The sequence below is a fragment of the Zingiber officinale genome, chromosome 8B, assembly GCF_018446385.1.
Source record: "Zingiber officinale cultivar Zhangliang chromosome 8B, Zo_v1.1, whole genome shotgun sequence".
In the NCBI taxonomy this organism is placed as follows: domain Eukaryota; kingdom Viridiplantae; phylum Streptophyta; class Magnoliopsida; order Zingiberales; family Zingiberaceae; genus Zingiber; species Zingiber officinale.
Window position 1 is genome coordinate 96803978 of NC_056001.1, and position 19029 is coordinate 96823006.

The 19029-nt window shown below is 34.3% G+C and overlaps 2 protein-coding genes across 5 annotated transcripts in view; one reads left to right on the forward strand and one right to left on the reverse strand.

The window, feature by feature from the left end:
- LOC122015657 (protein MOR1-like) overlaps positions 1 to 10478 on the forward strand; it is a 37980-nt gene extending 27502 nt beyond the window's left edge. Inside the window, exons 35-54 of the mRNA XM_042572661.1 lie at positions 1778 to 1873; positions 1971 to 2072; positions 2169 to 2270; positions 2446 to 2628; positions 2703 to 2814; positions 2984 to 3060; positions 3225 to 3304; positions 5326 to 5391; positions 5512 to 5635; positions 7600 to 7722; positions 7799 to 7876; positions 7952 to 8110; positions 8192 to 8350; positions 8421 to 8518; positions 8622 to 8778; positions 8868 to 8984; positions 9172 to 9267; positions 9362 to 9433; positions 9521 to 9785; positions 9924 to 10478. Of these exons, the coding sequence (XP_042428595.1) occupies positions 1778 to 1873; positions 1971 to 2072; positions 2169 to 2270; positions 2446 to 2628; positions 2703 to 2814; positions 2984 to 3060; positions 3225 to 3304; positions 5326 to 5391; positions 5512 to 5635; positions 7600 to 7722; positions 7799 to 7876; positions 7952 to 8110; positions 8192 to 8350; positions 8421 to 8518; positions 8622 to 8778; positions 8868 to 8984; positions 9172 to 9267; positions 9362 to 9433; positions 9521 to 9785; positions 9924 to 10183 (2526 nt within the window). The 3' untranslated portion in view covers positions 10184 to 10478. The remainder of the gene's footprint in view (positions 1 to 1777; positions 1874 to 1970; positions 2073 to 2168; positions 2271 to 2445; positions 2629 to 2702; positions 2815 to 2983; positions 3061 to 3224; positions 3305 to 5325; positions 5392 to 5511; positions 5636 to 7599; positions 7723 to 7798; positions 7877 to 7951; positions 8111 to 8191; positions 8351 to 8420; positions 8519 to 8621; positions 8779 to 8867; positions 8985 to 9171; positions 9268 to 9361; positions 9434 to 9520; positions 9786 to 9923) is intronic.
- Positions 10479 to 13093: 2615 nt separating this feature from the next.
- LOC122015656 (type I inositol polyphosphate 5-phosphatase 10-like) lies at positions 13094 to 18344 on the reverse strand. Of its 4 annotated transcripts, none has more exons than XM_042572658.1 (11): positions 17952 to 18344; positions 17746 to 17855; positions 17537 to 17606; positions 16419 to 16481; positions 15849 to 15930; positions 15643 to 15747; positions 14918 to 15536; positions 14633 to 14823; positions 14444 to 14552; positions 13991 to 14139; positions 13094 to 13655 (listed from the first exon to the last, which is right to left on the reverse strand). In XM_042572658.1, the coding sequence occupies exons 2-11, from the start codon at positions 17776 to 17778 to the stop codon at positions 13454 to 13456; spliced, it is 1623 nt and encodes a 540-aa protein (XP_042428592.1). In that variant the 5' UTR covers positions 17779 to 17855; positions 17952 to 18344; the 3' UTR covers positions 13094 to 13453. The 4 variants fall into 4 exon arrangements, with proteins under 4 accessions (XP_042428592.1, XP_042428593.1, XP_042428591.1 ...); XM_042572659.1 differs by having other exon boundaries at positions 15849 to 15924; positions 17948 to 18344; XM_042572657.1 differs by having other exon boundaries at positions 17948 to 18344.
- Between the last annotated feature and the right edge of the window lie 685 nt (positions 18345 to 19029).

Consider the following 19029-nt stretch of genomic DNA (forward strand, 5'->3'; position numbering starts at 1 on the left):
TTTGATGTAAATTCGAGGATGTGTGGTCCATCGACTGATGGACCACGAATTAAATTTTTCGAACACATTCGTGTTCAAAAAATCACTGCTCTCAATGTATTTGGTTAAATTGAAGTTTGAGGGCATTAATATAATCAGGAGAACTAGCCGAACACATAAGAATTAGTTTCATATCAATCCGAGGTCGTTTAGTCCATCAACTGATTCTGTCAAAAACTGACTTTGATACAGAAGTAAATCGATTCGATTGATTTTCATTATTAGTCGACTGATTTGCTCGAAATTGCAGCATAGAGAGAAATTGATTCGACTGGTGTTAAAAATCATTCGATTGATTTTCAAACAGAAATCAATTCAATTGAATTTTTTTATTAGTCGACTGCCGAGGGCTAAAACAGAAAGTGGATACGTGATTTGGTAATTTCGAAAATTTAGCTACATGATTCGATAAAAAGCTATACAAGCTAATAGGTCTGACACTTGTGAATATATTATTATTTGCATCCTTATTCCACTGAGATGACTACTAAATATCCATTCTAAAAAATTCACCACATTTTTAATAAAATTGTTGTCTCGGGGCTATGGTGCCGCAGTAAGACATTTAGGTTGTCACCCAGACATCCGTAGTTGGATCCCTAGCTATGGCGTATTTGTAAGAATGTTTCTTCCAAATGGGGAGGGCAACCAAAGGATGTTGGATTTTTGGACTGGTCATCGCGCGCGCTTCCCGAATTATCCTCGTGGCCGGTGGAAAAATTTCATAGGGCCGGGCCGGTCACCCTCAAAGCTAGTCAATGAGGCTAATTGAGTTTATCATTTTTTTTAAAAAAATCACCACATTGCCTTAAGGCTATCCTAACTTTTTTTTTTAAAAAAATTCAATAAACATTCCAAATTCCTTTTCTCTACATTTGATATGTTCTATTAGTGGTCCAAATAAATAGCATATATGTTGGTCGTTCGGGTATAAACCAATTATCTTTCAAAAATATTCGTTTCATCTCTTATTATTAAGCAAATTTCTATGTCTGATCCTTCTTCTATAAGTACACAGCAGGGTGTTTCACTTTCTTCTTATTAAGTATTGCTAAAATTTTTTCCTTCATTCCATCTTAATTCTCAAAATTTTGTTGAATAACTTGACTAACCAAATTAACTTTATCTCCTAAATTCTTCTAAATTTTAATAAAATTATTGTCCAAGTATATATGTTTACATATCTTTATTATTTGATTGTTCATTAATAGTGTAGTAAAATTTTAATCTTGATTGCATTATGAATTTATCATCAGCAAGAACAGTCATTTTTTATCTTTTATGCATCTCTAAATCTCTATATTTTGTTTTTCAAGCTTTACCAATTTTATAATCATGTTCCTCCATTTTTATTTTCTACATTGTCTAGAAAATTAAAGTTTCAAAATCTTTAGTAGCAAAAAAGGTACCATGAGATAAATTTACTCATGTAAAGAAATAACATAAATATGACATAACGTGCTAGTTAGGTTTGTTTGCATTATGAAGAAAACATTAAAACACTTAAGCTAAACGTTAGGAACTCACTGTACTATCGTATTAGGCATTTTTATTTGGCTACTGCTCATGGCCTTACAGTGAGCCAGACCTGTGTGCACGGGTGGCAATACCCTCATGTGATGGTGTGGTCCGTGTGGGCATGCAGAACTTTTTGTTCCTATAAATTTAGAAGAGTATTTGTTTTTATGTGATAAGATATTAAGCATTCTTTGTTATGATATTAAAATTTCTACTGCAGTTTGATTTCATAAAGCATTTCAGAGAAGATCTCCATAGGAGACTTTTAAGCCCAGACTTCAAGAAGCAAGTAGATGGACTTGAGTTGTTGCAAAAGGTGGATCGACTTTTTTCCTCCCAAGTTTGCTATAAAGGATTGTGCATGTATATTTCATTGATGTTTTGTTTTGAGTAATTTTCTTGTCTTTATTTAGGCTTTGCCATCTCATAGGACTGATATATATGAACTACTCGACATATTTTTGAGATGGTTCGTTCTACGATTTTGCGAGTCAAATACGACATGCTTGTTGAAGGTAAAACATATTTTGTTTTCTTATTGACTAGCTTGTTTTGCTGCTTAGAGTGTTGAGTAAGAAATTATCTTTTCTCTTTTTAACTACTGCTTGTAGGTGCTTGAATTCCTCCCAGAACTTTTTGATGTTCTAAAGGATGAAAATTACAGTCTGACTGAGGCTGAAGCTGCAATATTTCTTCCATGCCTTGTTGAGAAGGTTGTTTTAAATATATAGTTTGGTCGTATATGTTCTTTGATGCTATGAAGATTCTCTTTATAAATCATTTTTGAAACCTGTAGAGTAAATGCATGCATGGTGGAATACATTTATATTTTCTTTTTTAATTTGGTGCTCACTGCTTGGTTGCTGCATTCAACTATTCTTGCTGCAGTTTGGTCATAACATCGAAAAAGTCCGGGAGAAGATGCGTGAATTGATGAAGAAAATTGTTACTAATTATTCAGCATCAAAGTTCTTTCCTTATATTTTCGAAGGCCTGCGATCAAAGAATAATCGGACTCGGATAGAATGTGTTGATTTTATTGAATACTTACTTGACCATTATGGAGCTGAGGTTAATTTATAGTCATCATACTATCAGTGTATTTGTTTATCAACTACATGTTTTTCTTATATGTTGGTTTTTAGATTAGTGGACAGTTGAAATCTTTGCAACTTGTTGCTGGTTTAACATCTGAGCGTGATGGTGAAATCAGGAAAGCTGCTCTTAACACATTGGCTACTGCTTACAAACATCTGGGTATGCCCTTTGTGCTCTAAATTTTGAAATATTATCTTGCTGATGCTCAGGTTACATGGATTGCAATGATCAATATGATTTCTGATATTTTTTTTAGATAGCCGTTTTGGTACCTTATGATGTCTGCATTTTGGTACTTTTGTGCAAACTGTTGTCTGTTCTGTAACAGGTGAAGATGTCTGGAGATATGTTGGGAAGCTTTCTGATGCTCAAAGGAGTATGCTAGATGATAGATTTAAATGGAAGGTTAGTACATGCTTCTTTCCATCTTATGATGACTGAGATATCATAGGATTGTCATAAGCTGTAAAGCTATAATAATTTCTATCGCGATGACTACTTTCTGTTTTTTGTTGTTTGTTTTCAATGCTCTTTTTTTTAGTATGTGTTTTTTATCCTTTCATTCTCAGGCTCGAGAAATGGAGAAGAGAAAGGAAGGCAAGCCTGGTGAGGCTAGAGCTGCTCTAAGGCGTTCAGTCCGAGAGAATGGGTCTCTCTTCCTCTCTCTCTTTCTCTTTCTCTATATTTGTTTGTGTTTATTTATCTAATATCAAATTCTGCAATCCTTGTTTCGCACGATGCAAATGCTGGATACAAGTTATTTAATTCTATTTTTCTGGAAAATCTCTTTGGTAGTGTATGTGTAGTTTTCCATTATACTAAAATTTTCATATATTTTTATAAATTAATTTTCATTTTGCTAGAGATTTATGTTTCAGAAACAGTTAATCTGATTAATAAATTGATATATGACATGATTTTTTGTAAAAATTTTGTAAGATCACAGCATGAGTAGGCATTTATTTTTTCCTTTTGCTTTTTGAACTGCTAGGATATAGGACTCAGATGTGATTATCGTTTTGCCTATTTCATATATTGCTCTCACAGTTGTAACTTGGGCTTGGAATTGGCGAATGTTACGTTGCATTTCTAGGGTTTTTTCGTTTACATGGGAGGCTGCAGATTGATGAAGAATCAGTGCAGCTTCTGCCTCCCTTCCGCACTTTCCCTCCTGATCTCTCCACATCTCATTTATCCTCTGCCCTCCACAACCCACAATTAATTGACTGCAGCCCCTGTGCCTTCTTCAAGAAAATATTTTGCTCTTCTCATTTTTTGTTATCTTCTCTTCTCATGTGGTGTATTGTTCTTTTACCCATTTAGTCATTTGCTCTGGATGCTTTTTCCTCTCCTTTTAAGAGTAGACATAGGAGCAGTAATCTCTTCTTTCTCATTTGAAATGCAGCATATATTTTCCCTATGTTTTCAAACATAAAATCCTTATGGTACATTCAGTTTGAAGGAGGTTATAGAAGTTATCATGATTATACTCCTTTGAAGCAAAAGATTAAACCAACTTTATCATCATAAGGCCAGAGCTTTTATCTATTGCTCGTCTTTGTTTTCCTTAGGTTGAAATGAACTCAGGCAATCCTTTTCAAAGAAAATAAAAATGAGACATTGTGGCCCTATCTCTAGCTAGAAGCATGCCAAGTCACACATAACATCCTTGTGTTTCAGCATTTGTGCAACAGAAATCTTCATCACAGCCTGTAGGCTTGACGTCTGAATGATGGTCTCCTTACGAAATCTGGCGAGTGACGAGGATTGGTTACATGGAAAATACTATTCATTATAAAGCTACCAAATTTAGTGCTATTCCCACTTTGACAGCCTAGGTTATTTTCTATCTTTTGTCTGGAGGATGAAGTTGAAAGAAGCAGTGAATCACATGTATTAGCTTGTATATTTGTGGCCCTTGCATTTTAGTTGTTGTGTCTTTATTGTATGATACCTTTCGAGTTTTGTTATTCTATTATCACTAATACAATGCTGATTACATGGTAGCTTATATTTAGGTAAGCAACCACTTCTTGTCTCACTCTGTTTGCCTTTGTTATTTTTTTTGGGCAACTTTTGATACAGACAAGTTCCTACTATATATGAAGGGTTAGTGCTCATATTCACTAAGGCTCTTTGAAAGGAATAAGCAGTTCGGGGCTTCTATATCTGTTGGGTATCAGTTTGCCACTTATCTGTGTCTTAGAGGTGGATGAGCTGAATGTGCAATCATTTTTCTGTTGTTGTCAGGATCTTATTGTCTTATAGTGGTGATGTATCATGTTAGATGTATTGGATAGTTGTTGGCAATGTAAATATGAGAGGACTATTTCTCACCTTTTCATGGTTCTATGTATCATTGTTTTCTGATGAGGAAGGTTCCTGGATTATACTATATGGTTTCTTGCTTTCTTTGCTTGACTAGATGCTTATCTTGTTTTTATTTATATTTCAAATGGTTAGTCTTACTTAATCTATGGAAGTATTTACTTAAAGCATCAGAAACTTTCTGCTAGAAAGAAATTAATTTTTCCTATGTTTTTTTAATAATTTTTCTAATTTGATTCGCAAGTTGTTGTTTCTAATCTCTCTTTTTTTTTTTTTTTCAGTATTTCACTGATCTTTCACACTTTTGTTGTCATGATGTCTAAACTTATGTTGAATTCACAGGCTGGATGTAGCAGAACAATGTGGAGAAGTTTACTCACGTGTTGTTTCTGTTCCAATAGAAGCAAGGTATGGTAATTCATGAAAAAAATAAAATTTGCTTCTTGTGCTAAACATGCAATCACATATTCCATGTACAACCATCCTTCTTGTTTTGGCCCATCTTTTATTGATAATGCTTAACAGCAGGGAAACTTTTGGGTATGCTGAATCTGCTGAAAGACACATTTTAGCTCGACAGTTTGCTACCACAAATGGTCCTACAGACTGGCACGAAGCTCTTGACATCATTGCATTGGGTCTACCTGAACAGGTTTTTTATTTGCAAAATTTTCAGCCATTATTAATTTCAGTAAGTCATTTTTCAGCCAATGTGTTGAAATAATAGGTAGTGCTTTTTCTTTAACTGATTGTTTCCTTTCAGACCCACAAGTTGGGCTTTTCATAATTTTTAGAACTGTAACAATTTAAATGTAAAACAATATGGATCATTTTATATGAATCAAAACTTAAAAGAATGATGTTGATTCGTCTCAATAACATTGGACATGAATCATCTTTTATTATTTTTGGAAAGAAAAAAAATCCATCAGAATCAAATTGGTCAATATGCAATGATGACTAAGAAGAAGAATAAGTTTTGCTGCAATTTTGGAGTTGATGGTGACCAAGAAGAAATCTTAATTCATCAAATCAGCTTTTCCTCTTCCTCTCTTCATGTTTCAACAGTTTTTCCTTCCTCACATCAACCATGCCAATGTACATGGAAACTCAGAAACGGTGATGAGGGTGGAGTCCGCAATCACTGCCTATAGTTGAAGCACCTGGGTGGCTGTCATGTTATCTATTTGATTGCATCGTTTCATTTCACTTCCAAATGAAAAAAGACATAATTGCATAAATTTTAATCAATGTAAATATGAACTCTATTGTCGGTAATAAATCATAATCCTATATTCAGCATGTTGTATTATTAAATAGGACATTTCCTTATTTAATATATATTGGTATGTGAAAATCTTCCTTTTCTATCATTTTTTAAATCCAACTAGTTATGATTCGTACATTCACAGTATGAAATCACCAAAATGATTCACTATATGAACATGAATTTGAAAACATTGGAACTAAATGCAACTTTGGATTGTATTTGCCCAAGAAGTGATTCTCCTTTTTCTTTATAGAGAGTCAGATACTATTTACTAGTTCCATGATATCCATAAAGAAATAATATCATCTTAGATAGAGGTAAAAACTATTTTTTTCCTTGATTATGTTGTGTAAGATTTTGAAGTAATTGACCTTTGTAGTGGTTTCATCCATCTGCTGAAATTCCTGGGTCTAAAATTTTTTAGCCTCATTCAATTGTTTCACGTCTCTTTCTTCCTTTCTGTAGCCTAGAGCTTTCTGAACGTTTGAAATAATTACTCATACAAAACGTGAAGTGTCCTTCAATTCAATTTTTTATTTTTTTTTTCATAATTTTCTATTGGTTGTATTTGCCTGTATTATATCTCTGATACTAGTACATATTAATCAGGATAAAATGTTTTTGTTGCAATCCTTGGTTATAAATGTTAAATTCACTTTTATTAGCGGTTTGCTCAACCTATACTATTTTGTTTCTATGCCTCAGAATTTTAGAATTTTAACAACTAGGTTCTTGTTGGTTTATCACTGCACCACTATATTTTTTTTGTTTATTAATTTTTTTTATAGGAAACATAAATGATGTAGAAATGAATATCTCAGGTAAGTGTCATTTCAGTAGATTATCAAGATTGGTTTTAGACTGGAATTTGAAATAGATAATATATAAACATTAAGATTTCATGTTAGGAAATTATGAAATTATTAGGCTTGAGAAAACTGCTAAAACATTCTAGAAAGGTTTCAAGAATGTGGGTTTACAACTCCTGTCATATTGTAAAGTCAAATAAAATTTAAACAATATCTTCTGAATGTGGACTTGAGTTTTTGGCTATTGATGTTGAATTTGATGAGATTTCTGTTCTCCAGGAAATCCTTTCTGTTATATCTTATTTTAGATATCTACGTTTTCTAGTGCTACAAGAAGGAAACTTATTTTGATGCTTGTACTGTATAGCAATTATAAATTATGATTATAATAATGCCACATGCTATTTTTTGGCTAACCATAGTCACATTTTTGTTTATATTCTTTGCTTTCCTTTTTCCCCTTCCTCTCCCTTTTGACTTTTTTTTTTTTTTGATTACCGGACTCTTCTTTAGATTTTCTCGTTTGCCTTGGTGCAGTCAGTTGAAGGCATGAAAGTTATATGCCATGAGCTGACACAGGTCACAGCTGACCCTGACAACAGTGCAATTGAAGAGCTAGTTAAAGATGCTGATAGATTGGTTTCATGCTTAGCGACAATGGTAGTTTGATCTATCTTCTGTGATTTTAAAGAATTATGTTATTGTTTATTTGCTTAATACATGTCAAATTATTCAGGTTCCTAGCACCTTTAATTTCAGTCTTTCTGGAGCTTCTTCAAGATCTTGTAAATATGTGCTTAACACGATGATGCAGGTATTCTCATCTTTTAGTTGATTTCTTTTTCCCATCTATTTCTTGGATGGAATGTATGAAAAATCTCTTCTGTAGACCTTCCAGATCAAAAAACTTGCTCATGCCGTGAAGGAGAATACATTAGACAACCTCATCACTGAACTTCTTCTTTGGCTTTTGGATGAAAGAGTTCCTTTGATGGATGATGGTAGTCAATTATTGAAAGCACTTAATGTATTGATGCTCAAAATTCTGGTTAGTTTTTTTTGTTATTATTTTTACAAGAAGTGTGTCATGAAATAGAAAATGTATCCTTAACTATCTTTGTTTGAGCAGGATAATGCAGAAAGAACATCTTCTTTTGTGGTGTTAATTAACTTGTTGAGACCTTTGGACCCATCAAGGTGGCCATCACCTGCATCATCTGAGGCTCTGATCATCAGAAACCAGAAGTTCTCTGATCTAGTTGTTAAATGTCTAATCAAGCTGACAAAGGTACCATCCAGTAGTATAAAACTGCGTTGTATTGACTGTTTCTTTGCTTCAACCAATGTTGTTCATACAGGTACTGCAGAGCACAATTTATGAAGTCGATCTTGACCATGTTCTTCAAAGTATTCATGTGTACTTGCAAGGACTAGGGATGGAAGAGATTCGGAGGAGGTATAACTTCTAGTATCTTGTAATTTAGTCAACATATTAATTATGATGGTTCAATAATTAACATATTAATAATCCTCTTGATTGTGCTCAATGTTACTTGCAGGGCTGGAGCAGATGATAAACCACTTAGGATGGTTAAAACTGTTTTGCATGAATTAGTGAAACTCCGAGGTACAGCTATAAAGGGTCACCTCTCTATGGTACCCATAGACACCGAACCTCAGCCGATCATTCTTGCTTATATTGACCTAAATCTTCAGGTAAATTGTGGTCATACCAAAATAGTATATTTGTTTCTTGTTTAGTTGATTATATCTGAATTGACTGACTCTTTCCTCAAATATTTTAGACTCTTGCCGCTGCTAGAATGTTAACTCCATCTGGTCCCATGGGACAAACACATTGGGGTGACACTGCTTCTAATAGTCCAGCTCCTGCAACACATTCAGCAGACTCTCAATTGAAGGTGTGTTTAACTGCAGCTTGCCTGCTGGTGACATCAATTTTTGATCGTTCCTTATATTTTATGTTAATCTTTTAATCTTTGTTAAAGCTGGTGATCAATTTTTGCAGAATTTAATTCTGTAACTGATTTTAGCGTTTTTCTATTTTATCTGTTGGATCTGATTTTGGTCGTATTTTACTTGCAACAGCAAGAACTTGCTGCCGTGTTTAAGAAAATTGGTGATAAGCAAACCTGTACGATTGGATTATATGAACTCTACCGAATTACTCAACTCTATCCCAAGGTGAATTCCTTGTTCCAAATACTACTAATATTGTTTCATTCATTTGTATATTTTGTTGTACTATGCATGCTGAAACTTCTGGTTTTATTTATAGGTAGATATATTTGCCCAGCTCCAAAATGCGAGTGAAGCATTTAGAACTTATATTAGAGATGGGCTCGCTCAGGTTTGTAGGATTTCCCCAAAAAGCTTCCTTTATAGCACCGTGAATATTGTGTTCATTGTAACTGGATTTTGCTTTTTCTTCATCCAGATGGAGAAGAATGCAGCAGCTGGAAGGACACCTTCCAGTCTTCCCATAGCTACTCCACCACCACTGGCAACTATTTCATCTCCAAAGTTTGGACCACTTTCTCCTGTACACACAAAGTCAGTTAATGCAAAAGCTGAAAGCATGAATCCCAGTGCATACACAGATGATGGTATTGCCGGAACAACTCCTGCATTGAGAAGTCAAACTGACCTTTCAGAGTTTAGGTCTCATTTAGGAGATGAACGAATGGACCGATATCCAGCTGGTAACTCACTCTCGTCTCTTTCTTTATGTCCAGGTTTGTGTGTGAATGTACTTATCAAGTTGTGAGTGTAGGTCTGCCTTGAGTTACATCTTATTGCTAGAATGATGTGTTCATGCTCTTACTTTCAAGCTTTTCCAGCCCCTGCAGTAACAATGGGGACCCTCGATGCCATCAGAGAACGGATGAAAAGCATACAGGCTGCTGCTGCCGCTGGCAATTTGGATGGTTCAGCTCGACCATTTGGACATGTCAACTGTAATGCCCTTCACGGAATAGAACGTGGTGGTGATGGGGAAGCCCCAACACAGGGCAATATCCTTCCAATGGATGAGAAGGCATTGTCCGGGTTGCAAGCAAGGATGGAGAGACTGAAAAGTGGATCCCTTGAGCCACTTTAGCGATGATTGTTTCATATGATATTGCAGGTCACTTAGATTCATGTAAATGAGCGATGAGAGTTATCTGCTAAGTGTTTGGGGGGTATTGGGATCATGAGATGAGATGCTGGGCTTGTGTATTGAAGCACCTTGGTTCCTATCTTTTTATGGCGATGCAGATCAGAAGATCTTTGGCAATCACCAGTCGAGGTAATTTGTAGTGTTTTTCATTGGTCTAATGTAAAAGGATAATTCGTTTACATGTCCATATGTTTGATTCATTTTGCCGTGAAAATGGAAAACCCTGCTTCATATCTAGGCAACTCTTCTCTTGAATTCCATCTTTGTTATTTAGGACTGGAATGCTATCCCTTCCCTCACCGGATCAGATGGTTTAGATTGATCATATATATGTATGTAGAACTTTGCATGCCTATGCGGCTATGCCTATGCAATTAATGTCTTCTGGTTAAAGAAGATCAAAAAAAGGTGATGGATTATCAACTTAAGTCCTAAGATTGGTAAAGTTACTTAACCCATTTAAATCTTCCAGTGTTAGGATACGAGCTGCTCCTACAATGCTCATGCATTGGAGGTCGATGCGACATGAGCTATTCTGACTCTTCGTCCACAAAATGATGTTCCATTTTGATTCCAACTATCACGTGCCACGTAAGCGTACGACATGTTTGAGTCGCGCAGACTCTTTATCTCTATTTGGTTCATTGGGTTCCTCTTAAGCCCTATTTTGTGAATGCATCCCATCCAAATCCATTTCTTCCTGTCCGTTGCACTCATTCAATTTCCTTAATTCTATTGATCATCCAATTTGATTTGTTTGTTCAGGCCATTGGACGTGTCCATTTCCCGTCTGATGGCCTTGTTTATCTCATAATTCATTTGCTGACTCATCCAGACTGATTTGTTAGATTTGCATGGCACATCTACCTACCTCTGTTGACTCAGTTGTCCAGTTTTTAACTATTTAACTGTGCCCTTTTGTTGCTGAGTTAACCCATCCAACTCGATCAAACAATTCGTAGATCTAGCCAAATGCTCATCATATTTAGCTTCGTTTTAGGTGTGGAATTGATAAATGATATTAGAGCTGGAATATTTCTTTCCACTTCTTTCATTATAAAATGGATGAATAGAATAACCGTTCCTTGAAATTGTCATTCCACTCTAGATGAAGTCGCTCTCTAGTCCCCATTGGTTAGTCTGATATGGATTTAACCATACAAGATCACGACCGAAATAAGTAAGAGTTTAAATTTCACTAGGGCGAATGTTCTGGATGTGAGCTTTTGAGTGTGCGCAAGTTGTGTGAGCTTTTGAGTGTGCGTAAGTTGTGTTTTAAATTTACCTGGTAAGCAAATTAGACGGAAGTTGTGTTTTAAATTTACCTGGTAAGCAAATTAGACGGGAAGGTTATTAGTCAAGAAAGTCTGATTTAATTGCATACCAAAATAAATTTAATTGTGCGATTAGGATTAAAAAAATAAAAAAAAACGCATTCGCAAGGTATAAGTTTAAATTTAAATCCATAATAAAGTAATTTTATAATTTAAATTTAAACGGAATTCATCCATTACTCCATTAGCCATTAAACAAAAGTAATGCATGAAAAACTCGGACTCGGAACATTTTTAAATAAAAAACAAAAATCGAGAAAAACTGCTTTTATGATTTTGAAAACTAATTATAAGTTTTTTTTCCCTAAAGAAAATAGTTTGTTCACAAAGTAAATTTGTTTCCCGCTATATCACCGTCACGAACCATTCGGAACAGGGACGAATTTAGAAATTGAAATATTCTTCAGGAAAGTTATCCTCTATTTTTATTGTAAAGTATCGTCTTTACACGCATCAATGCTGAAGAGGTAGTGGTAATAGAAACAAGCAATGGTAAAATAAAATGAATCAATTTAGCCAACATAACGTAAATCTTTGACAGTATATTCTCAATCAATTGTTGACACAATTCAACAAGTGTAGAAATATTTAAATTTTAAATTATATCAAGTTTATAATGTACTAATTCATATTCTAAAGTAACTATGTTTTAATTTGTAAAATCTTCAAGATAAAATTTCGTTGTAAGTTTACAAATATCATCACTGTTCATTGAGTCAAATGAATTTTTAGAATATAAAATTATACTAAGAGAAAGAAGTTTCACTAATAACTCATTGAATAGAGTATTTAACTCTAACATGAAATCAATACATATGTTTATTTAATTTATTCATTTTCAATTATCAAATCCTTCCTTAACTGGTATTGAAATATCAACAAATTAACATCATTCAGAAAAAGAGAAAACAATAAAAATAAAATGTCTTATTAGTTCATGTTTTTTTTAAATCAACAATTTTGGTTTTCAAATTTTATATTCGGATATTCCAACATATCTAATTGATAAGGCCCATTTTAAATATGAATGACCTATCTCATTTTGTATAATAATTGATATTCATATATTTATTTCTTTTTTTTGAATCTCGTTAATATAAATAGAGGATGATTAATAGACATCATGAAGAAAAGAAATTGAAAAATTTGGAGACTAAAAATTAGAAAATGTTCATTAGATTACCCTTGTATTTAGAGACCATAGAAATTAAAGTGCTTTAATTAATTTGACAATCTTTTTGCACAAAATTACAAAATATGATTTTGTAATTTAAAAAAAAACTGTAATTTTCGAAAGAAAAAGTTAAACGGAAATTGCAAATTTTCGGTTAAATATTTATATGAAATGAACTTACAAAATGAAGGAAACTAAGCATCTGAAAACTATTTGAACATGAAAAAACAACACTCAACTAGCATTAACCAATAATCTTTTTTTATGGAAGAAAATGCAAGAGCCAGTAGAAAGAATGAGAGACTAAAGAGCCTCCAAAATTTTTGTATGTCTGATCAAACACTCAATTTTCTGCATTATGATTACAATAAGAAGGTTAAATCAACTGGGTCCAGAAAAAATCCCGGTCAACAAAATATTCAAAGTTCGTAACCCCATTTGTGTGACATGATCTATAATACTTTACAGTTTGGTAACTACAGCAAATTGAAGCTTTCGCTTCAGTAACTTGATTATACCTTTAGGATTTCTCTTGTTCTCAATGTATCCTTCCTTAGGAGAAGCAAGTTGTATAAATCATGCTGTGCACGGAAGCAACATGTAACACAGATCCACAAGAATGAATAGCTCTTGACATCTAAAGTGAAACCACTATAGTTTCACATTAATGTAAATTACATGCTTTTGGCATACTTGCATGTGTTAGCAATTGGCTCTCTGATGCAAGATCTCTTCTGCACCAACTCTCATGTTAGGAGTGGATAGATTCTTTGACCTATCATCACTCACCCCAACCTCCACAGTAAACACTGCACAAACCGGTCGATGGTCTGAAAATTTAGACTCCCCTCTGATGTAAGACAACTGCACAATTCCATGACCATGCCACAGAATGCGATCACACCTGAAATTGTTAGGATTCATTTTATTCAACCAACAGAAGGAAAATTCTGAAAAACAAGGTGTTTGGTGCATTCTACAATGAATCAAACAGTTGCAGAAGTTTATATTATTTTCTAGTCATGGCTCTATGATTGATTATCTACGAACAATCAAAAGAATGTGACCTTTAGCACTAGGTGCACTTCTTTAATCTATGATCGCCTAGTGCTAATGATATTTCAAAAACTTCTTGCATTTGTAGAACTTAAAGCAACAATAGTTTAGTATTTGTTTCAGTAAACTATAAAGCTAAAAGATCTTTTCAGCAAATTAGTTTGAATTTAGAAGCAATTTTACCATGCAGGTGTTCTCCGTTTCTTCTTTGATGTTGCAATCTCGCCAGCATACATATCTGAGTTGTTTGAGTATTTGTAAGTTGGAGCAAAGTAGATCTTCCCTTCATTCCATCCCTTGAACACTCTCCCAGCTTCTCTTTCAATTTTAAGCTATCAAAACAATTTGGATGAAACATCACCAAGCCGAAAGTTTCACCACAGATGTGAGTAATACATGTCATACGGATCATTTAGCAAAAGGAAGAAGAAACTCCTCAGCATATTTGCTAGTCATTGGGACTAGGTATAAGAAAAGAATGTTACGTGGAATGGTATGATGAACCAGAATAATAATGATAAAAAACACTTCAAGTATTACAAATGTCTGCAAAGGAAATTTAGATAGACATTTGTTTTTGTTATGCATGTTTTTCACTTGTGGATTTTATTAGTAGAGAAGGTTAATATTAATTACCTGATCCTTCTCGAAAAGTGCACCCCAGTTATTATCCTCAAGAAGATTTTTAGTTTCACTATAGCTCAAAGAAATCCGGTAATTTAAATCCCCCAACCATATGACACAGCTGAGCAATCAAAAAAGTGAATCAAGATTAGTGGACTTTGTTTCATTTAGTGTAGACAATTATTTATAAGAAAATCTTACTCATGCTCAAGAATTTTTACAGGTATTCTTCGACCAGTTCTGCAAATTTTCCTGAATTGTGTATGTTTCAGTATTACTGAAACGTCAGAATTTCTTTTCAACTCATCACCTCCTTTCTCCCCTGAAGCCAAATGACTGCAAACGAAGCAAAAGCTTGTTTGGTGCAATGACATGCTCACTGAAATGCATCCCTAAAAGGTGAAAGAATGAACAGCTTTCAAAACAAAATAATACACTAGAATGCAAGTGAAAGCTGATGAAAAATTTGACAAGCCTCCCTCTCACCTTATTACCAAGATAACCCATAATGCCCCTTCCGATACAAGAGACTCGTAGGTGTCCTATGTACTGGACAAGTTCTCTCCTCAGCCAGACAGTAACAAAAATCCCCACCATCTGTTTGCTGGCTATAAGGCTATACTTCTGCTTACTTCTTGTAGGTGTAACAGGAAAACCTGAAAGAGAATAACTTCCTGCTTCCTCTTCCTCTTCTTCTTCTTCTTCTTCCTCCTCCTCTGAGTCTTTGTCACTGAAGTGAGCATGCTGGCAACTAAAACATGACTCCCTGTAGTACTTCCTTGTTGCTTCAGCAGGGCAGTTGCAGGCCCTTAAACGGCGTCCCTCCTCTGTTCTGAAAGTTTTGCTAACAGCTTTGAGTGATGGTTTCTGAAAGAACAATGACCCGCCTGCCAATTTTGACTCTCTAGATATTGGAGTCTTAATGTTGGAAGCCTGGGATGATGTAGAGTCGATATAAGGAGATGATGTGTGTGATTCAATATCAGTCTCTGAATCAATTGGACCATTCAATGCTTGGTTAATTAGAGATAGCCACTTTGTTGCAGGTTCATTGTCCTCAATTACAAGTACATTTCCAGCATTCAGAGGAACTATCTCCTGAAAGCTGGAAAACCATAAAGAAATAGAAACATAAGGTTCTAAGAGGATCCAAACAGAGCTAGGATATGAATCCATTGCTTTCCTTTGAAAAGATATAAAATCCAAATTACCCTAAAACATATAAATCTGAGTGATCATCAGAGGGGAGGAAGTCACTTAGGTTAAGCCCCTTATGAGGAGTATTTCCTCCAACATTCCATGTTGCCACAAAAATCCTAAATCACCATGACAATGGAAATAGGCCAATATATAAATTGACAAGTAAGCAACATTAAGGTGAGATTTAAGATAAAAAGTGCAAGGGATATCATCATACCTGATTGCCTTGCTAGTTATGGTGCTGGAAGCTCTAGACAGATAGTCACCGAGAATCACGCTCTCAACCTGTGAATCTGTTTCTGGAATGATATTTTAGAAATAAAGAGATTACTGACAAATTACAAAGAAAAACGCTTGGAAATCAGAATGTACATGTTTGGTATAGGCAATGCAATCATCATGGTGATTGTGGATTAAGGGTGAAAAAAATGGAGGCGGTTTATCATTTTGTTATTCGCTATTCTACACAATAGTAGTGGTATTTTCAAATTTGTAAGTGGCTTCTAGGCATCGCCTTGACAAGATTTCTCTGATGTGTCCTCTTTTATTCTATAAAACCCCTCAATTTTAATAAGTGGTGATTTGCAAATTGCAACCATCATACTTTAGAACTTGAAGATTTAGAGGATAATTCAATCAGCATGATGATTTAGAACAATCAACATTGACATGAAAATAACAATGACATCACTATCATCTAAGTCAAGGGTGATATTCAACAAAATAAATACCCATACCAAATTGTTCAAGTGGACAGAAAGAGAAAAATATATATATATGGTTGTACCAGAAATGCTTTTCCCAATGGCAACTGAAGAGGTTGAGAAATGTGGACTTCCTCGAAATTCAACTGATTTACATATTAAGAATATTAAGGGAAGCACAGATGGATTAAAATAACAAACAAACATTCATAATATCAGAACAAGTATTTGAAGATATCCGGTGCTTCAGATACAATATGTTATCTTTTGTGGCTGACATAGAAAGGATCTCTATAATAAGTAAAATTACAAACAAAAAGCAAAAAGTTGAATTATCTTTCTGCAATATGCCTTTTGCTGTCATTGCCTTTTTCTTAGCTGAAATGAGCTTTGGTTTCTCCTTTTGCTCTTTGATGGTGGTAGAATATATTTAATCTTAAAAGTGAGGAATTGTGCTAAGGTTAGGGGTAGGGACAGTTCTGTTTGGTTAGGAAAACCAAAATATTTGGGAAAATCCAAACCAAAACCAAACCAAAAATCATTTCAGTTTGGTTTGGAACCTCAAGTACTCAGTTTGGTTCAGTTTATATATATATATATATATATATATATATATATAACCACTTATAGTTTCACAACAATAATTCAACCTAAACTAATAACAAACATTATCATAATTTAATGTCAATATTGACTAAGGAACATAAAAAGTAAAAAGCGATAAGAAATCATAAACATTCTATTTCTTTTTCAATATAACATATATATACATATTATGAAAACCTTAACAGCTCATTTAATGGTTTGTATTTGTTCAAACTAAAACCAAATCAACATCAATAATCTTACCTAGTATCCCAACTGAAAGCATACCGATAAACCAACTTTTTTAGTTTGAATTGGTTTAGTTTATGGGGTTTAGGTTATAGATGTCCACCCCTAGCAAAGGCAATATTTTTAATTTATCTTTTGAGTTGTACAAATCTATATATGCACATGTTCAATCCATTATTTATTCCCAAAAATTCCAAGAAAGTCATCCAAATGATCCTTGTGAGTACACATCAGCTATCTAAGAGAGGCCAGCAAAAATTATTTATTTACAAGATCAACAAAGGCACTTAAAGATGAAAATATTATGACTAAACTAAACAGTAAAGTTACGAAATCCACAAATTAATAATTCAAAACCAGAACCTACCTGGCGTGGTACCTTTGCTTGTGTTTCTAACATTATTATCATTGCTCCGTATAATATTCCAAACCGAAAACTGCAAATATGATCAAGATTAAAAGCTGGAATAAGATTGCCACGACTTTCTCTTAAACTAAGAACGAAATCTTCTGCAAGCTTATCGCAGGAAAGATCGTGATATCCAATACTAAATCTCTTAAACAAAAAACGGTTACCTTTTTCCATCTGCTATTATCCTTCAAGTTCATTTTTGACGCAATCCCCAGATTCCTTCTCCGACCCTCCCAAAAAAAAATTGCAACTTTTTGATCGAATCAACTCCAAACTGCACCAGACAGCTTTAAGATAAGCAAAGAATCTTCAATCCAATGTACAAATAAAGAAGCAACCATAAAATAAAATGTGGACTGATTCTACCGACTTCAAGACGACCACATCTAGAACGAAAGCTTAAAGGTCTCCCCAGCTCCGTTCCAAGTGGAACAACGCAAGCAGATCCCGCAATGGAACAGTCCACTCGCGACACGGACTTATGGGCAAAGAATGGAAGCCGGCGGGTGCGCCTTCTTTGATTGTCTCCCCCGAGATGGACGCCCTTCTCTCTATCTCTCTCTCGATCTTTTTCCTTTTTTCCCTCTGCGAATCAGATTTCGGCTTCTCCCGCTTCGCTTCACGTGGTGAGGTAGGGTTGGTTTGAGGCCAACGAGAAACAAATTAAATTTAAATAAAAATAAAAATAAAATAAAATAAAAATAAAAATATGGTTAATTCGCGTAGGAAAGTCCGATGCGGACTCTTCGACTTTATCGCAGAAGCTGCTCCATCTCGACGGAGGCGGCATCAAGTATCAAGGAATAATTTATTAATGTTAAATATTTTAAGGGCAATTTAACAAAAATCTAAAATTTTAGGGGGGTTAATGAAAAATGTAAACTCTCTATGAAGGGCAAATATGACTGACTCTATACAGTTGGAATTATTATTTTCTTTTATGAATAAAAAAAGAATAACGTATATAAATATAATATTGCTTATGTGATATGAATAATCCAATTTGTATTTTTTTTTTATTAAAGTCGCCTTTAACGTGAAAGCCATTACTCCTTAGTATAATCTGTATAACATCTCCTATCATTTCTTTATTTATGGTATATAATTGCCTGCATTGGATTCAAATCCAAACTTAGGAACGCCATTTGAATATTCAGAAAATTTAGAATACGTGGTTCAGTGTTAATTATTTATGCAACCCTGAAAAGATAGGAAGCATACAATTCTATTGGAAAAAAAAAACAGAGAGAGTAGATTTTGACAATTTACTCCGTTTCTGAATTGATAAACAAAAAGTATATCATATTTTAATAATTCTCAAAGGCTACATTAACTGATCTGATATTTCCATTCCATCCCTCCTATCCATCATTTGCAATCTCGCGCTCTCTCTCCCTTCTCTTCCCTCCCTCCCGCCTCTCTATCAATTCGTAGAGAGTAAATTTCTC